Source organism: Venturia canescens, chromosome 6, assembly GCF_019457755.1.
Source record: "Venturia canescens isolate UGA chromosome 6, ASM1945775v1, whole genome shotgun sequence".
NCBI classification, from domain to species: domain Eukaryota; kingdom Metazoa; phylum Arthropoda; class Insecta; order Hymenoptera; family Ichneumonidae; genus Venturia; species Venturia canescens.
Window position 1 is genome coordinate 9,131,199 of NC_057426.1, and position 20,022 is coordinate 9,151,220.

Consider the following 20,022-nt stretch of genomic DNA (forward strand, 5'->3'; position numbering starts at 1 on the left):
GGCGTGCGTCCATTGAAAATGTAGCATTTCAATTATAACGCGAGAGCAATTCATCAGACTCGAAAAAATTTTCTGTAACATGCCCACCAGGAGCAGGGTTGTTCGAACAATTGGAAGAAAAAAAAATGGAAATATTTCAATGTTCTTCATGCTGCATCGTGCAAATCGTGAGGGTGAATCTCTTGCTCGGTGAAAAAAAAAAAAACGCATGTAAAATTACGTACGTTGGAAACAGCTCGCTAACACGCATTCACGTTCAACGTTACATTTTTCCTTCTCTATGGGAACATTTAGATGCATTTTTTATGGAGCGATCGGTACGAAAGCGCGAAATAAAAATGGACGATATTGAATTTTCTTTTTTTTTGTCAAATCTTGCCTGCCCGCGTGCATAATCCCTTAAATAATAAATGGCAAATAATGCGGATTAAATACCTCAGTAAATATTGAACAGCTCGGAACACGAATCAATCGCGAATTATTCTTCCCACGTAATTTCACGATTGGAGAGAAAATAAGAGTTTTTAGCATTTTGAACGAATGGATTCACTGAAAATGTCCCCAGCTCATCTACTCGAACATCTGAACAAGCTCAGTAACAAGCTCGAAGGAATACAACGCGCTTTGGAACAGTATCTCGAAACGAAACGACACGCTTTCCCCAGATTTTACTTCATTTCGAATGATGACCTCCTGGAAATACTGGCCAATTCGAAAAGACCCGACCGCATTCAGTCCCATATCACTAAACTCTTCGATAACATCAAATCCCTCCAGCTTATCAAGGTTCATTTCATTAATTCGATTGCATTAGTTTATTTCAATTGGATTTAAAGGCTTGAGAAAAGTTGAATGAAAATTCGAAAAATTTTGACAGCTTCGCAGACTCATACTTGACGCAGACATTCGCTTTCAACTCCTTTCGCGGTTTGAAAGTCCTGAAATTTACTCAGAGTTTAAATGCACAATCGACTGACACGCGTATCAAATTTTAAGGACATAAAAAATCGTTTTTCTTTCCACATAACGAATGAACGCTTCTTACGAAGTTTATTAAAAATTATGCAATAACAATGAAGTATATGACGAAGGTTTAGGAAAAAATTCGAGACGATTGTCTTATCAGTAATAAATATAAATTACGTTAAAGATCGAACGAAACTGGTAACGAGCACTCTCGTATAACCTCACATTTACTTATTTCGGCATTTTGTTTCTCCTCGGCTTGAACCATTCCTGTCACAGCCTTCTGTCTTTTTACGTAAAAAACGAAAAATTGGGGTTCAATCAGTGATGGATCCCCGATTGATTAATGGCTTGTTATTTCGTTCGCCAAAAAGGATGAGTTGAAAAAATTGATTTACAATTTCGAATGAATAACTCTGAAATGAATTTAAAGTGACAATATTTTAAATTAGAGAAAGTAAAAATCGGTCTGGTTCAGACACCCATAAAATACGATCCTTCCGACATGATCTACCTTAAAGTTCTTCAACTTTTCTCTCAAGTATTAAGTTGAGTATTTGAAAATAAACAAAAGTTTGAGGATCGAAGAATTGTCGCGAGACGAGAGAACAGGGAAATGCTTGGATTTTTTTGTCATCAGTCCGTAACCGGTAAATATTTGGCCGACGGAATGTACTCGAGGGAAGGAGAGTACGTTGAGTTTCTTCATTCAGTAATACTCGATGGACAAGTTGAATCCTGGCTCTGCGAAGTTGGTAAGCACACGAATGTTTCCTTTAAATGCTTTCAACAGAGATAAATGCATTTGAGACGCTCGACGAAGTTTTATTTGCATTTTTTTGCCCATCGACGAACCTCCATTTGAATGCGTTTGGCTTACCAACCTTTTCAATTCTTTTATTTCAACAGAAAAGGCGATGCAAGATTGCTTGCGAGAAGTGCTGCGACAATGTCGAGGCGAACTTCGTAAGATGCTTCGTAAACGGGACAAGTGGGTTAGGGAATGGCCCAGTCAGCCAGGAATAACGGCGACTCAGATACAATGGACGAACGACTGCACTCGTACACTTTTACATTGCAAGTAAGCAACACGAATTTTTATCTCTCACTTTTTAAACCTCTCCGTTACAAGCGGCAACTTTAAGGAAGTGGCGACTGGTCTTTACGACTCAAAATGCAAGATCTCGTGCGCGGTTACACCGCGCAGCTCAAGATGCTTTTGGCTGGGAGCCTATAATACGAGCTTCAACTTCGAGCGGTCAACATTTTTTTCGAGAAACATTTTCACTGACGCGCTCAAAGATGAATATTTCGATTTAGGTTTTTTTCAATCCCCGCAAATCGCAAAAGATTTTCGGCTTCGGTAATTTCAAAATCCAATTTCTCCGAAAAGAAACAACCGTTTCGAGGTGGCGAAAGCTCCGCTCGTTTCTGGCATTTTTCTGCGGAGCTTTCGTCATCTCGGTTGGCTGAAGAGTTTCGGGGAAGCTGGATACCAAAACTGTCGATCGATCCGTTTTCTTTGGAGCCAGTGACCCTTTCGGTGCTCCCAGAACAAACAGCTGAGAATTCCTCACTCCAACTCGCCTCGATCCGACGACTTTGATTCTTGCCAATGAACAAAAGTATCAAAAATCAAAATACGACGATGCCATGAATTTTTTCGCTTTATTTTTCCTTTTTCCATGAATATTCATCGCACATTCAAACACGATTATCTCGATCGAACTTTCACGAGTTTACCGAGCGCACTTCTTATTTACAAATTCGTTTAAAAGCTCCGCGCACTCGATTCGATCAAACTTTCATCACTTTTCCTAACGCGCTATCCGTAAATCCATTGAGAAACTTCATTGAATGACCGTATCGATGAAACTTTCATCAATATTCTTGCCACGCTGATATTTTTCAATTATCACTCCCGAGCTCGAATCGCCCCAAGTGGCCACGAAAGTTTCATGAAAATTGGCGAAATAATAAGCAACATATTCGCAAACGAATTCCATATAATGAAATTCGAGACACATTTCGCCCGAGTAAAAATGTGAAAGAATAAAAATAAAGAAGGAGGAAGCTGCACGTGTGAATGTTCAGTAACGTTATTTCCTCCGGACCATTACATATCTCTTGAAGGGTAGATGGAGTGCTGAGAGTAATACTCGCAAGGGAGTACTGTTTGGCACTAGGAAAATGCACTACTCGTGTACACGTATGACGGAGCGCGTATAGGATTTGTTAACTCGGACGATGCGCCTTAAGCGAGCTGACGAGTCGCACCGCCTTGTAATCAAATAAATTTTGCATATCCTCGTCCCCGCTTTTACGACTAATGTTCAGCGCTGTCGTGATGTCTCTATCAGCGTACTTTCAGCTCTCTTTATTCCCGAGCGATTATATGCAAGTGCTGGTATACGATTTGTTTTTTCGTCGCGAAGCTCTGTAAATCGTTATTTCGCGAGGTGATTTCGAAGGTTTCATTTTTCAGTGGACGAATTTACGGGTCGTTAAACGCGGGGGTGCGGAGAGTGAAATTTCGAGGTAAAAAGTTTCCTCGCGTCGTTTCTGTCGCGAGAAATGATGAAATTTTGATTGTTTGAAAATTCTTGATGTTAATTGAAAAATATTCTGACGAGTTCCACCACGAAATCGGCTGTTTTCACTAGCCAAAGTTAGCGGGGACCCCCGGGAACGAGAATGGAGTGAAGGATGATGCTGTGGAAAAAAAACCGGTCTAATTATCGTCGGCGTTATTTGAATGCAAATGTGGGGAGTGCGGGGGTGATAAAAATACTTGAAAGTATTGAAAATTTAATGGACTTTTTGTGGAGGGGGTTGGACGAGCGAGGAATCCAGGAGGAAGGAAAACCATACGATTCGATAGCTAGCGGGGCTCGAAGCTCAATAAAGAGGGATGGATTTTACGAAATGTTTTATTTATTGGATACCGAAAATGCAATTTGCCGATTCTGGGTCATAACGGGCATGTCATAGTCATCGGTCTTTCGCTGTTTTATTTAGACTATTTCGTCCGTCTTTCTTGGCTTCTTTTTGCTCTCGTGGGCGGGGGCGTTTCTCTATTTTTTTGTCATGAATTTCAGAACAGACAGTATCCTTTTTCTCCTCTTCATTTCTTCCCGTAACAACGATCCTCTCTTTTTCCAACTGGAATCTTTCTCTCTTTGTTCATTCGCCGGGTCTTCTTCCACCTTCGGCTCTGTTCCTCGTTTGCATATACCAGCAGTGTCGTGAATAATTTAATTTGCTGCACCCTGGTGAATCCTGTAGCACACGACGGCCACGCTACTACCACCACCGACGCGCCAGAGCCGTTCTGCGAGCGGATAAAATTTGGTCGAGAAAGTGGAAACCATCCCGCGAACGCATTCACCGCTCTCGACACACCTTGCTCCTTCGTGGTAGTCATAGTAACACGCGTACACTCCGAGCTCGCTCTACGCGCCGGATAAATCCCACAAAAGAAACAGAATGAATGAGCTGTTAACAGGTCATGTAGTTCGATCCTGAAAGCCAGGTCAACCGTCACAATCATTTTTCTTTTTCATTTTTTTAATATCATACCGGGATCGAGCTCTTCATCCGCTATACAGGGTGCTGGAAGCGCGATGGATCTGGGAGCTCGGCACTTTAATCCTCGAATGAACGAGGCGTCAAAGGGCTTTCCGATCGTTTCCGAAGCCCCAACGTCCTCGAACGATTCCTGTATGTCGCGCGCGGTCTTATTTTTAGTCTGAAAAACTAATTCGCGTCGCAGTTGAATCTCGAGGTCTGAAAAGTAACGCGTTCGAAATCGACAAATCCAAAATTCCCCTCGTCCGTGTCTCGAAACTCCTGCACCTTCAAACCAAAAAAGAGTGCGTCTTCGAGCCCACGCTCCCGCAACTGCGCGCAAGTCCCGTTTCACAGACTTTCCCTCAATCCCCGTACACATCGAACGGGATCCAAAGGTACTCGGCGAGTTATTGCCTCACCCGATATAACCGCGAACGAGGTACATTATATTTCTAGGAACGCGGGGATTAAACGAAAAAAAAAAAAAAATAAGATAGAATGAAAGGGGAAGATAGGTTTTTTGTCAAATCCCCGACAAAAAGATGATCATAAATTCACGATGTCTGAGACGTACAATTACCGAAGGTACACAAGAGTCTGCGGAGGAGCCGAACTGTGTCGACTCGGAATAATCTTTTTCGTGTTCTGTTTTCGTAGTATTGTTGTGATCGTTACGGCAGTTGTTATTATTATTATCGAAGTATTTGAAACGCTTTTTACTAACGATCCTCGACTCTCGTCTGAGAGCCACATTAATCCCATATCGATCCCGTAAGAGGGAGCACGCAGAGGGGCATTTAGCTCCGGGGCGGGAAGGTGTGCAGCGGCGTTTAATTCACTCTCGAGAGGTTGAAATAGTCAACTTGAAAACTGGTGTGTAGGCGGTTCAAAAGTTCTTGGCAATAACATAAATATTAAGTGAGTAACCGGGGACGATGATGCGATTGAAAAGTTTTTAATTACTTGGCCCTCCGGCAGGCTTCTCGACTCGCGAAAGCCACTGAAGAAATTGAGGAAGAAACAGAACCAGGCGCTGGCCGAGTACACCGAGGCCATAAAGGGAAATCTAAATAAGCTTCAACGCTTGAAATTCAAGGCGATCGTCGTCATAGAAATTCACGCGCGAGACGTCATCGAAAAATTGTACAAAAGCAGTAAGTATCGAGGGAATCCCGAGCCCCCCGCGGAAGGGTCCCGCGAGGATCCGTCACTCTTGGAATCCGGTTGAGAAATACCGGAACTCCGAATCGTCGCTCTCCATCCTCCGGACAACACATCCTCGCGAGCACTCTCCTTAATAGTATCGTTATAGATAACGCCTTGTTACGCAGACTGCCGAGATGTATCGACTTTCGAGTGGCTCTCCCAATTGAGGTTTTATTGGGACAGAGACATCGACGATTGCATCGTTAGACAAACTAATACCTTCTTTGTCTACGGGTACGAGTACCTCGGGAATTCGGAACGCCTCGTCATAACGCCGCTCACCGATCGGTAATTCTCAACTTATTATTCCAAAGCTGCTCTCTGCCTCCGGCTCTTTTATTGCGAAATTTCAAAATTACTTATATTTCAAAGCCCCCCGATGCTTATCTCCGCGGATTTTTCGCGCACACACAAAACAAACGATGCTTCATTCCTTCCCCGGGGAGATTTATCTCCTCTATATTCAAATGTGCAAGCGAAAAAATGCCGTCCGTCTGATTTATAAGGGACGAAATTACGTTTCATTGTGTGTCTCGGATTCGAGTCTTTTGTGATCTCTCTATTCCTCCCGCGGCCGAGGTATAATTTACTATAAACCGTAAACGTTGCAAGTACGCGAATGATCGAATGGAATAATTGATGAAACGAGAGAGAGAGAGAGAGAGAGCAGAAGTAAACGAGCCTGGCCGACGTTGAGATTCGAAGGTTCCGAAAAACTTTCACAGGATTAGGGCTAAGCTGAGAAAAAAAAAGAGGGAGCTGCTTTTCGCCGAGCTACTGATAAAATAAAGTGGAAGTTTTTTCGTCCGGTTCTTCTCCGAGAAAAAGTAAATTCGTGGCGTAGCGCTCCGGGCGAGCTAAACTTATCGGGCGGAATGGCTCATCCATATTATTGTATACGCAATCACTGCTGCTGCTGCTGCTGCTGCTGTTGCTGTTGGTCAGTGGAAGTTAAGAAACGTACAATGTGTAACGACAAAGCGATATTTGGCTACGATGTAAGGGGCGGAGAAAAGAGAAGGTGGAAAGGGGGCCGAGGGCTCCCGGAGGAAAGGGACATAGTTCTTGATTGTTAACGGGAATATCGATTTAATCTCGATAAAAGGCTGAACGCGGCAGTCTAATTTATCGGCGAGCGGTCTCTCGATAAATCTTTTCCTGTACTCGCGGATTTATTCCATCCGGCTGAATACTTTCTGCTTGTGCTGTTTCTACAATGCGAACGGAGCGGCGAGGGGGCGGGGGCGCGTTGCATGTCGTTAGTATATCGAGTTTAACGGAGCATTCACTTAGCCGATTAAAATACCACTAAGAATCGAGAATTTAGCTCGAGGCGTCAACCCCCTGATTCCGGGTTATGGCTGCGGCCAATTTGAGGCGATGCCGCGGGCGATCGATCGGGCGCGATGGGGATTGGACGTCAAAGGGCATCGGACGCCGATGGGTTAATGAGCCAGCACCGCGAGCGCATTGCCACACTCGAACGAGCTTTCGAGTATCTTCGATAATTCCACGAGTGCGAATGCCCATTCTAAAAAGATATTTCCCGTGGAAATTCTACCTCCAGATGTTACATAACCTTGACGACGGCACTCCATCTTTACCGAGGCGGAAGTCCCAAAGGTCCTGCGGGAACGGGGAAAACAGAAACCGTAAAAGATCTCGGCAAGGCACTCGGCTTTAATGTCATTGTGCAAAACTGTTCGGAAGGCTTGGACTATAAAAGCATGGGAAGACAATTATCCGGACTCGCACAAACCGGAGCTTGGGGCTGCTTCGATGAGTTTAACAGGTGCAATCCGAGCGCAAATAAAAACTAAAACAAAAACAAGCTTTTAATGCCCTAGGAGAGTCGAGAATTTGATAACGAACGTGGATTAAATGTGGTGCTAGTTTATTATTATTACTTCTTTTTTTTCACGTGTGTAGACCCAGAGCCTTTTCGAGCTTTTTACTTTCGCCACGAAACTTTGCTTGAAACAGAGATTGAAAAAGCTCACGAAATCCTCGCCCGGACATGTTTCTTCTCCAGCCGTCTTTCTCGTCTCACTCCCTGCTTTCTGTCTTGTATTTTTGTCACAACATTTCTTCTTTCCACTCTGCCTTTTCTCGTCCCCTTTCTTCTTTCCCTCTTTATTCCTGCATGGCTCTCCCCTTCCTCCCTCTCATCGCCGTGCCCTCCTTTCTCATTCTTTCCTCATTTCTCTTTCGTTCTTTCTTTCCCCTTGCGCAACTCTTGTTTCCTGTTTGTCTCTTTTGCTTTTAAGTTCCTCCTCACCTCGCACTTTTCTCTTCATTTTCTCCTCAGCTCTCCTTTCTCTTGCCCGCGTCCCGGTGCAACGTCCTTGTTTTTTTTTTTTTTTTTTCGCATCCTCTTGCTCCTCGTAGTTTTCTCTTCCTCGACTCACCTGCTCGCGACGCTTATTCTCGATGTTTGTTTTACAAAGGAGACCGAAATCATGACGGGTGTTTAATCCAGAGTAATACATTCGCAACAGGATAAATATTGAAGTGCTGTCGGTCGTGGCGCAACAAATTCTCTCAATACTATCAGCGTTATCGCAAAAGCTCACAAATTTTGTATTCGATGGTAAACAAATATCGTTGGTCCACACTTGCGGATTGTTCATCACCATGAATCCTGGTTATGCCGGACGCACGGAACTCCCGGATAATCTGAAATCAATGTTTCGACCGATTTCAATGATGGTTCCCGATAGCAGTATGATCGCCGAAATCAATCTGTTCGGCGAGGGTTTCCAGAACAGTCGTCTCCTCGCAAAAAAGGTATGGGCGCTCCTATAGTGGACTTTTCAAAGAGTCCTTTCATCGCCTCCAGATGTTTTAATGTTTATTTGACTGCCGCCGCGTGTGTGCGCGGGCGAAGAGATTTCAGATAAAATAAAAAGTTAAAAAAATAAAAACACAGTCGAATCGTTAAAACGAGTTAACGACTATAATTCGAGTATCTCTCGTGACACAACGAAATTTTCTAAACGAAAAAACCTCTTCGCTATTTAATATATATTTTAGCGCGAAAAAAAAAATGGCAAAGCTCGAAAGATCATTTGTTTGGAAACTGAAGTCGCGGAGGCTCTTGACGCAACGCAAATGTATGCCGCGATATAAAAATAAATGTGCAATTAGCGAGGAAAAAAACGTGGGAGTCTTGCACGTGAATAAAAATGTTCTCTCTGCACCCCGACACATTCATAATGGGAACGCGACTCTCAGAGCTCGCTCTTCCTCTGCCTCGCTTTTTATGTTATTTTTGTACATCCTCAAGCAATGGTGACAAAAATGTTGAGCCGAGCACATTGGGTTGCCAGGACCCTCCCTCGTTGCCAAGCTATCCATATCGATTGATATAACGTGGTGTGCGGTGAAAGCGAAAAAGCGTAAAGCGCCGGTCACTCCGGCTACGCGACACATGTGCCAATCCTTAATCATTTTCGAACTGATTTTTCGATCGAGCAAATTTTCATTTTGTTTTAATATCATTAACGTTATACTTTCATCTCCATATTACTCTAAAAGCACTTGTGCATTATTTTATTATTATCGAATGAATCGTCGAATCCACTCTGTTTAATAATCTTTTGAAATAATGAATGATATACTGGGACTGACCGAAAGGTTCAACGTCAAAGAGCATTTGTATATATTATAAAAAATGAGATGTTCATTTTTCATGAATTTTACTTTTCGTTTGATCGCTTCATCACTCCAGTTATCAAAGCATTTTTCGATAAAAATATTATTTTTTCAGTCTTTTCTTTTCTCGTGGAGAGAATAACGAGCATTTTTTTCCTCGTATTTATTCAGAATCTTATTTTCGGAAGAATCGTGCTCCGGCTTTTTCTCTGTATCAAGCCGATTATTGCACATTGAACTCGCGGCGAGGGAAAAGAGAGAGAGAGAGAGAGAGAGCTGAATTGCAAAAACAATTGAGCACTCCGATAATAATTTTCTCGGTTGGAATGGTTTTCAAATGAAATAAAGCGATTATGCAAAATCGTTGAAAACGAACGTTGACAAAAGGGGCCTCTGAAAAAGCGACATTTTAAAGTCTTATATCTTCATATGCAGGTGTTTACTCTCTACGCGTTGGCGCAGCAACAGCTCAGCAAACAGGACCATTATGACTTCGGTCTTCGTGGAATAGTGACTTTGACCCGTTACGCTGGAAAGAAACGTCGGATTTATTCCAATTTGTCTGGGGAAGAGGTAAATTTTTCAAACAAATGAAATCTCCCCGCCCGCCCCCGCACACATTCCGAGCGCTTCCCAATTATAATGCCGCTCGGCGGCTACAATAATTCTTCGCCGCGCTGTTATTCTTCTCTCAATTACGAGTCGTTTAACTTACCGAGCCCAGCATGCCGAGCCACTCGAATAAAAAGGGCCTTGTAAAACTCGAGAAATCGATGAATCGGTAATGGAACTAATTACTACGAATTGTGGCCGATTAATGCTCGCTAATCAAAACTAATGATTTATTCATGAGATAAATTAGGAATTTCAAGTACAATAATTACTCGTGTGCTCGGTCACTTATCCTTCCTAATGGGAACGAATTAATGCAGATGAGTGCTTCGTTGCCGTGCACTGCGACGGATGATCTCTTCACTAATAATTACTAAAATTTCGTATTCGATTAATTATTACCAAGGCAACAATCAACGAATCCATGAACAATTATTCCCAGCATACTCACACATTTCTCAGTCTTTTAACCTCCCTCCCTCGCGATAGTCCGCTGTAATAATTTCAATCATGACAGCTTCTAATCGTAATCAGAACGTGAAAAATGCGCCAGAGCAATTTCGGGCTGAGACGCGCCTCTCTGAATAATTACACTGGCTGATATGACGTAGGGTAATAGTTCTAGATATGGAAACTGTGAATAAACAGCACTCGTGTCACGGGCTCGTTAGAGACAATATCTTCAAACGTCTGTCACTGTACGACAGACAGCACTTTAGCGTTCGGCGCTGGGCGCGCGCGGATGTGAATTGTTGCGAAAGCTCGATAGAGATATTTCATCGGAGCGAACTTTTGACGCGTGTGAATGATTTTTCGGATCGCCTCTGCTTTGCCTTTATTTTCTTGCTCGCCGATCTCGAGTACAGCCTTCGCGGGAGCTCCGGACCTTTCGATATTTTCGAAAAATAAGTTATGAAAGACCAAACCTCGAATCCCCCTGATATGAGATAGCAACAAATTGCTAAAGATCGTAAAAAGAAAATAGAAGTAGAAAGAGAGAGAGAGAGAGAGAGAGCGAGTGAAAAAAACAAGCTGGGAAACGAAGGAGATAAGAAACCGGAGGAAAAAGCACACCAAAGGCACCGCGGAAGTATGCTCGTCGAGCGGAGATAAAACTGACATCATATTTTACCATGAGAGCTGTAGCAATGATGGAGAAAATCATGACAACGTATGCATTTTCTCTACTGAAAACGTTTCGCGGGAGGAAAAATACGTCAAAAGGAAATTCGCTTTGATGCTTTCGAAATTCGCTTCGAAATTCAGAAGCTCTGCGCTCCTCCACGCTCGCCCGATGCACCGGGGCATCGTTACCGGGATAAATGTTACAAAATATTTACCAGATTAACGTCACGAGTCGAGGGTTTTACTATCGGACATTTTTTTCATAATATTATATCGAATATCCTTCTCGCAGGTAATTATCCTGGCGATGAATGACATGAACAGAGCCAAGCTCACTTCCGCCGACCTGGCACTCTTCATTGGCATCACATCGGATCTCTTCCCCGGTGTCGAAGTCGCTTCCATTGATTACGAAGAATTTACAAACTACATTCGTGCGGAGGCTTTGAAAATGAAAATCCAGGCAAGTCTCGCCCCCCAACTTTATCCGATCGAACCGAGTGAATATTTTTTTTCGCAACTTCATTAAAAAGTTCGTTAGTCTCGTACGGATAAAAGTGTAGAGACTCCTAGCCCCTCGATCCGATGGAATTTCGATTCGGGTCTCCAATTTCTACTCCTTTGAGGAGAAAATATGTTTAGAATTTCCACTCCGCGAGCAAATATCCGATCCCACCGAATAAAAGCGCTTTTCTCGCATCCTTTTTTCACTCTTTCTTTCTCTCTCTCTCTCTCTCACGCGGAGACCAAAGAATAACAATATTGAGAGCCAGTGAATCTAACGCAATTTTCCACCCCCATTACCCCAGCCGGTTTCCATGCTGCTCACTAAAGTGGTGCAACTTTATGAAACGAAGAGCTCCAGACACTCGACAATGATCGTAGGGCGATCAAACACCGCAAAGTCCATCACGTGGAAAATTCTACGAAATACTACCACCGCCATGAAACTAGATGGCAAATTAGGATACAATTCAGTTTCTGAATATCCAATCAATCCCAAAGCTCTCGGTCTTGCCGAGCTTTACGGAGAATATAATTTGTCCACTGGAGAGTGGTTGGACGGTGTTATATCTTCAATCATGAGGAAAACTTGCGCTGGTATATTCTCCTCTCTTTATCAACGTAAATGTCAGTGAGGTTGGTGATCGAATTAACTCGAACGTAGCTCGTGCGAACCTCCTTTTACGATTTTCGAATTTCCCTTCATCTTATTCCCTCCAAGAATTTTATTTGCGTATTTAAAATTAATAATTCCGGCACTGCGTCCATTAAGTATACGATGTAAGAAAACAAATTGAAAGCTCTCGCTGCTTCAGTCACAAAATTCAATCGGATTCAACACTTTTGCACTAATTGCTGATAAATACTTTAAAACACGTATTACCATTTGGTAGAGAGGCTATTCATAACGGATATTTTCACAGCCCTTTTTCCCCGGGTCGAATAACACTCGGAGCTTCCGCCGGGAAGCCTCCGGGACTGCATAAAATCGATGAATTATTTAACGCATCGATTATTCCAATCATCTCTCAAACACATTTTGCCAGAATTTAAAAATATTTTCGCGCGAATCGTCGTTCCCATGTTCGCAGAAACTACCCCCGAGGAAAAATGGATTTTGTTCGATGGGCCGGTCGATGCCGTGTGGATCGAAAATCTCAATAGTTTGATGGACGACAACAAAGTGAGTTTTTTTGTTTGAGACCGAAGCTCGGATCGATCGATCGCTCGATTAATGAGGGTTTGAGCTTCGTTTCCGCCTCTTGAATTTTCAAAGATACTGACGTTGGTAAACAACGATCGAATCACGATGCCGGAGCAAGTATCGCTGCTTTTTGAAGTAGAAGATCTCGCAGTCGCGTCCCCAGCGACCGTGTCCCGGGCCGGGATGGTTTACAACGATTACAAAGACCTCGGCTGGCGGCCGCTGGTCGACTCGTGGTTGGACAAGTACAAAGATCAGCCAGAATTCGTAGAGCAGGTATTTTCGTAATTCTGACTGACTGAGAAAATGCCAATATAAATTCCATCAGCGGAAAAAGCACTAGAAAATCTCGGTACTAAGGCTAAACTTACTCGCATCCCTCCACAAAAGATGAACGAACACTTCGAGTGGTACGTGGACAAAATACTGGAATTCAAACAATTAAGATGCAAGGAAATCATTGCCATTCCTGAGCTGAACGCCGTCGAGTCGCTTTGCAAGCTGCTTGACATATTTGCGACGCGTGACAACGGCGTCGAGCTGGGCGACGACAAAGACGTGTTTGACTTGATGTGCAGACTTTGGTTTCTCTTCTGGTCAGTCAGATTTCAATATTTCGCAATTACTGTTAATTTCATCGTAAATTCCGTGGTACGGTGGAAGTCCACTCTACCACGGAATTATGCCACCGTATCATTAAATTATGTCCAATTTTGAATTATTTCATTTACAATTTTGAGTTTGTAACGCGCTACTCTATGAAAGAATTCGCAATAATATTAATGCTAACCATGTTAAAAATATGAAGAATTTCAAAATTATAAGGATTTAATAAATTTTGGTAAATGTATTTCTTCACGCGTACAAGCATAGAGTTAACACATCTCGTGCATAAGAACTTCGATTTAACGCTCAATTATTCGATAACCACGTGGTAAAAAAATTGTATTTGTATACTTGATGCCAAAGAATGTTATCACCAAATTTGATGAAATTCTGATTATTTTGATTCCGTGATCCACCCTCCTTAAGAAAGAAAAGATGAAAGACTTGAGTTTTCGACGCGTCGAAACCGGACGTCGCGTGAATTTCACCAAATTCATTTTTGAGACTGATGCGCGTGCGCTTTCATTCGTCTCGTAGCTTCGCTTTTTTTTTATGAGTTGACCATTCCCCTCTTTCTCGGTGCGATTACGCCGATATAAACTTTCTTTCGCCCAATAAAAATGTTCCCTATATAGGTTGCGCGGATTTCAAGTGTCCGACTCAATCATTAAGTAGTCAAGTTGAAGCATAAATTCGATCTATTATGACATTTTTCAAGCATTTTATTACATTCTTACGATAAAAATATTCTCAATGTAAGAGTTTATTAATTTTGTTAATAATTTAGACTCGAAATAAATCAAGTAGTTGACAAACTTGACTGCTGGTCATAGAACGGCCGAACTACTTATTTAGACATCGAAAAACCACGTTCGCAAAGTGGCCAAGAATAAAGTGTGATAAAAATTGTATAATTATTCGAGTGAAACGCCAACACCGAATTCCCTCGCAGCATGATATGGTCGCTGGGCGTATCCGTGGACGAAGAAGGGCGTCAGAGGATGGACAATTTTATCCGAGAAATGGAGGGATCATTTCCCCTGAAAGATACCATCTACGAGTATTACGTCGATGGGAAACAACGGAGTTTTGTCTCGTGGGAAGAAAAATTGCCGCCGTCGTGGAAGTTCCAAGCCGGGTAATGCAAACCGAGTTTTATTATAAGATCGCGGTGAGTTCGGGGCGCGGTGAGAGGCGCTGGTTGGAGCGGCGTCGGAGCTCCACCGTTCGAGGGTAGTTGTTGCGAATCTTTCGCGTTGCTGTCGGGGCTGAAAGCCGCGTTTATTTGGAAAATCGTATGCGTTAGAATTCGCTAGAATGAAATGTTGCTCGCGACGTTGAGTCTGTGCGCGATTGGGGAACGCAGTGATTGCCGAGCGAGAGTTATGAGCGTACGCGGGGGTCGCATAAAGCGACCGGGGTGGCGAGGAGGAAGTCGAGAAAAAACATCGCCGGGATTAAGTTCCGTAAATATTGACGTTCGGACGCGAGGCAGCGTCGCTAAATGTGGACGCTTCATGAGAGATAACAATTATTCAGAAAAAAAAATTCTCTCCAATGCCGGAAGAAACACATGATAAAAAACGCAGAAAAAATAAAAAACAACGAATGTAGAACTGTTATATTTGGACCGCAGTTAAAAAGGAAAAAAATCGTTAACTTGTCAAACGCTATTTGGCTTCGTATGCGCCCCGCAGGCTCTGAAAGGCGGTTAAGGCTTATTGGTTTCCGATGCGATATAGCCTGCCTCCCCCCGACCCCGCCGTTCAAACTGAAAATCAGATAAGTGAAGTTGTTTACATAAGAGGTCAGATGGATTGAAATTGAAACTGTTATTGCAGTACGCCGTTTTATGAGATTATCGTGCCAACGGTTGATACCATACGGTACCAGTACTTAGTGGGCATGCTTTTATCAAACGGATATCCGGTAATGCTCGTCGGGCCTGTCAGTACCGGCAAAACATCCGCCGCCCAATCAGTACTGAATTTCCTTGACCGTAATAAATACAGCCCTCTTACCATCAACATGTCCGCTCAAACAACTTCCAACAATGTACAAGTAAGCTGACCACAAACTATTAGCAAAAGCTTCTTATTGCGAGCCGGGGGGCTAAACAAAGACGATCGCAGACAGCTTCTGTACCTTCACACTAATTCGTTTGCACTTGGTTTTACTCGGTCTGGGATCGTGTCAAGTATCTTTTGCCTACACTAATTGGATCGTCACTAATTCGAATTTTGGATGGGGATAAAATGTTTGAATGAGACAAATTTCGAACAGGTGAATTTTGGAGAGAGATGAATTCGACTAGAGCTTTTAACGTCGAAAATAAATAAAGTGGAAACTACGAGGTTCGAAGCATTATCTTTCGATTCATAAATTACTACGATCAGCAATACTGCGAATATTGACAATTTCGAAAATATCATAACGAAAGAGTAAATATTACTGACTGCGAGGTTGAAATACTGAAACACGAAAAAGTCGAACTGTCGAAATAGGGAAACGTTGGAAAGTCGATCGATCAAAATAAAGAAACGCAGCGGAGCTCAAAGTACAGTTACTCAGACTGGTGATCTCCAATTTCAAACATCGCCGCACTTTGACTTTCGCCTTTTCGAGCCATCGCTATTCCGCGTGTCTAACTTTTATCGGCTCGAAATATTCACTTTCGATTTTTCCCTACACTCTGGTCTGTCTTTAAAACAAGAACTCTCCATTTTCGATTCGAAAATATGAACTTTTGACGTTCGTTTGGTCTGTTAAAATCGCACTCGAAATAAAAACCATCGCGAAATATATATTTTCGAGTAAATGCGAACTCAAAGAAGGAATATTCGATTAAACACGTAATCTGCTGAATGGTCGATCGGAAATAAGAATTCCGAATCACTTATTTTTCTCGAATCTGATATGACAACTTTTGAAATTTCGAAATATCGAACGTTCTACAATTTGGTTATTCGACACATTGAACCCGATCATCCCGAAGTACTTTGGATCCTCGTGATCGACGTAAAGATTTATTCGAACGTCAACGAGTTATTCCGATATCCCTGCTTCTCATTTTTGCTTCGTATTCTTTTTTTTTATTATATTTTTATTACATTAAAAAAAAAAAAAGAAAAAAAAATAATAATAATTGGGCTCGAGCCATTGAAAATGTGGAAGAAAAATTTGTTAGTTGATTTCCGGCGTTGAATCGCATGCTAATCGAGCCTGATAACGCCCGACAAACTGCATGTCAATATATTCACAGCTATTTTTATGGTTGGAAAGCATGAAAAGTTTTGATCCGATCGAAAGTTCTGTATGCGAAAACACGTGTGAAACATGCTCGAATCGAGAGTTGATATTGATCGTGTTTGAATAACGTTTCACAGGAGGCGATAGAGAGCAGAATGGAAAAGCGTACAAGAGGTACTTACATACCTATTTCAGGCAAAACTATGATCACTTTTATGGACGACTTCAATATGCCATTGAAAGAGACTTATGGCTCGCAGCCGCCCTTAGAATTGATACGTCAATGGATGGGCTATGGATTTTGGTAAGAAGCACTTTTTATTCCCGCTCTCGCTCGTCGAGCAAACCCCTTCGCTGCACTTTCAATGCTCACAATCCCGAGTTAACAATGGCCCAAAGGTACGATCGACAGAAACAAGTGCGAAAGTACATTCAGAAGATGCAGCTGTTAACGGCCATGGGCCCTCCTGGCGGAGGTCGCCACTCCATTACGGAACGTTTGCTCACTCGATTCAACGTCATCAACATGACGTTTCCGGCTGAAAAACAAATCACACGAATCTATGGGACCATGTTGACGCAACACTTGCTGGACTTTCATCCCGAAATTAAAGGACTTTGTAAGTCGAATGTCCGCCTCGAAATGTCGATTTTTAAGCTCCTTTTTAACCAGCTAATCGAGATAGTTTTGAAACAATGGAAAATTGTTTTTAACATAAATTTTGATTGCGCGGAGCTCGAAGCCCGAGGAAGTCAAAGTTCATTCTTAGGCTTCCTTAAACGTTCAGAGTCCGCGGTTGGCTTCCCTCAGCATTTTCACAGTGTTCGCGGCGTAGTTTTTCGACTTGATAACAACAAAGTTTGCCAAAAGTTTGAAAGCTCGATAACACAGTGCGTATAAAGCTTTTCATTGTAGTATGTTGCGTCATTAGGTGGAGACATAACTTCATCCACTATTGAAATGTACAACAAGGTTGTGCTGAAAATGCTACCGACCCCAGCGAAGATGCATTACTTATTCAACCTGAGAGATATCTCCAAGGTAACGTGCTCCGCGGCTTGCTTTTAACAGTAATACGAAAGTTAATATTTCGAAGTATGACTTATGGTCCCTGGTGCTTTCAAGGTATTCCAAGGCCTCCTTCGCAGCCACAAAGATTATCAATATTCGAAGCACATCTTTCTACGTCTCTGGATACATGAACTTTTTCGAGTTTTCAGTGATCGTTTGATCGACGATAAGTAAGTTCTTGCGAAACGTATTCTAAGTGGGCTGCGGCGTGCGACTCGAAAGAATTTTATCCTCGACTCTGTGCCGATAACTAATTCATGGAAGTCTAAGAATTCCGGTTTTCCAACCGTCCAGGCGGGGGGTTGGAGATAAAAAAGAAGTGAAGAGAATCGATTTTTTTACAAATTTGACCTGACGAGTCTTTAATTTCTGAGGAAGTTTGTAATGACAGAATATTTTCTGTCGGCTCTCCGCCTCTGAGACTTCCATTTTCCGGGTTGACATGGATAGCGATTAATTTTTCAGGGACCGCGAGTGGTTCGTCTCGGAGCTCGGCGAGCAGCTGGGCAAATATTTTGAATTAACTTTCCACAATGTTTGTCCGGAGAAGTATTCGCCGATTTTTGGTGAGTTACTTTCCCGTAATACGTAATCGACATTCTTCTTCAAACAAGAACGATCGGCCCAACTCTGCGAGGATTTATCAACCTTTGATAACTCCGTTTGCAGGGGAATTTGAGAATTTTTTTTTGTGTCTGTTAAAACAAACATTTTTTTCATCCGAGCCTCAAACGTCAGCAAACGCCTACGAGCTTTAATCGAAGGCCCTTAAAAAGTCAGAAAATCTGAAAAGTCCTCAGATTTCCAGTAATTTCGCATTCACAAATTCCTCCGTAGATCCTCGATCAATGACTCAGCGTTTCTCCCTTCCGAGCTTCCTCACCACTTGTTTTCCTTCTCCAAAACTTTCAACCCCGCTCTCATTCGATTCAGGTCATTTCCTCAATGCCGGAGACGTGTACGAAGATATTTTGGACATGGGAGTCCTTCGACGTCACGTTGAAAGCCAAATCGACGAATACAACGCCTCACCTGACGTTCGCCGCCTTGACCTAATACTTTTCAAAGATGCGATCGAGCACATATGCCGAATTGTTCGTGTTATCTCGCAGGTATTAAAGCCGAATCAATTGTAGACGTACACGCGCGGGGCGGCGGGCGTGCGACAAGGCTATTCACAGCCTAATTAGTGTAAGCGGAATCGAGCATGATAAAGAACGCCGAGCATCTTTCATAACTCCGCCAGGCGAAAAGCCTCCGGGCACAATTGCCCGACGATATCGTGGCTTGTTGAGGATTCTGTTAATTAGCGTAGAAAATGGGTGATGTGGGCCACGGGCTTGCGCGCCTCCGTTTCAAGCGTTTCGCGGTATGAAGGAAAATCGTCGAATTATCTCCCCCGATTATTCCATTTTCATTCGACCGACAAACTTTTCGAGATTCACGTTTTTTCGCGCTTCGTTTCTCACCTTTTTACTATTTTACTTGGTCAAGATTTTTTTTAATCAAGAGTTTCGATGCGAGTGCGTCAATCTTTTCGATAGTTTTGAGCACCCAAAGTAGGAAAAGACTTTCATTCGTTTTGTTTCGTCTCGAACGATGAATTTGTTGAGTACTAAATTTCACTAGCTTTATAATCCGATAGCAGAGAGTATTCGGAAATCGTTGATTTATACAGCCTCGAGGAAACATGCTGTTGATTGGGATCGGGGGAAGTGGCCGGCAATCTCTGGCCCGAATAGCTGCTTACATGTGTGAGCTGAACACATTTGAAATCGAAGTTACGAGACAATATCGAGTTCTGGAGTTTCGGGAAGATCTCAAGACTCTCTACTCCCTTACTGGGGTGGAAGTAAAACCCACGAGTTTCCTCTTGAATGACACACAAGTGGTTGAAGAGCAATTCCTTGAAATCGTTAATAATATGTTGAGCACTGGGGAGGTTGCGAATTTGTACAAGCCCGAGGAGATGGAAGACGTGAGAGACTCGCCTTCCTTCCAAACCTATATAAATGCACTGAGAGAACAAAAAATGGAGTTTTCTTTACAACAATTTAATGCTGCATGGATTGAAGTACGGTGGAGTTGGGGAAACGTAATTCGAAAACATGACAATGGAATCATGTTCGAGGCCATTCGCTGCAGGAAAACTCGCGCAAAAATACGTTTTACATTCTTTACAAACTCCATTTTTATTCTCGATCAACTTGAATTTACTTCACAACTACACACACACACACACACACACACACAC

General features: G+C 42.7%; 1 protein-coding gene across 1 annotated transcript in view; it reads left to right on the forward strand.

Moving 5' to 3' along the window:
• Positions 1-20,022, forward strand: part of kl-2 (dynein heavy chain 2, axonemal kl-2) — a 58,050-nt gene that overhangs the window by 26,153 nt on the left and 11,875 nt on the right. Inside the window, exons 24-45 of the mRNA XM_043421825.1 lie at positions 566-786; positions 1,607-1,721; positions 1,876-2,047; positions 5,515-5,690; positions 5,868-6,030; positions 7,310-7,534; positions 8,241-8,529; positions 9,832-9,969; positions 11,426-11,596; positions 11,943-12,234; positions 12,729-12,820; positions 12,914-13,117; positions 13,232-13,437; positions 14,400-14,585; positions 15,289-15,508; positions 16,834-17,000; positions 17,096-17,316; positions 17,629-17,738; positions 17,823-17,938; positions 18,234-18,334; positions 18,702-18,880; positions 19,447-19,746. Of these exons, the coding sequence (XP_043277760.1) occupies positions 566-786; positions 1,607-1,721; positions 1,876-2,047; positions 5,515-5,690; positions 5,868-6,030; positions 7,310-7,534; positions 8,241-8,529; positions 9,832-9,969; positions 11,426-11,596; positions 11,943-12,234; positions 12,729-12,820; positions 12,914-13,117; positions 13,232-13,437; positions 14,400-14,585; positions 15,289-15,508; positions 16,834-17,000; positions 17,096-17,316; positions 17,629-17,738; positions 17,823-17,938; positions 18,234-18,334; positions 18,702-18,880; positions 19,447-19,746 (4,064 nt within the window). The remainder of the gene's footprint in view (positions 1-565; positions 787-1,606; positions 1,722-1,875; positions 2,048-5,514; positions 5,691-5,867; positions 6,031-7,309; positions 7,535-8,240; positions 8,530-9,831; positions 9,970-11,425; positions 11,597-11,942; positions 12,235-12,728; positions 12,821-12,913; positions 13,118-13,231; positions 13,438-14,399; positions 14,586-15,288; positions 15,509-16,833; positions 17,001-17,095; positions 17,317-17,628; positions 17,739-17,822; positions 17,939-18,233; positions 18,335-18,701; positions 18,881-19,446; positions 19,747-20,022) is intronic.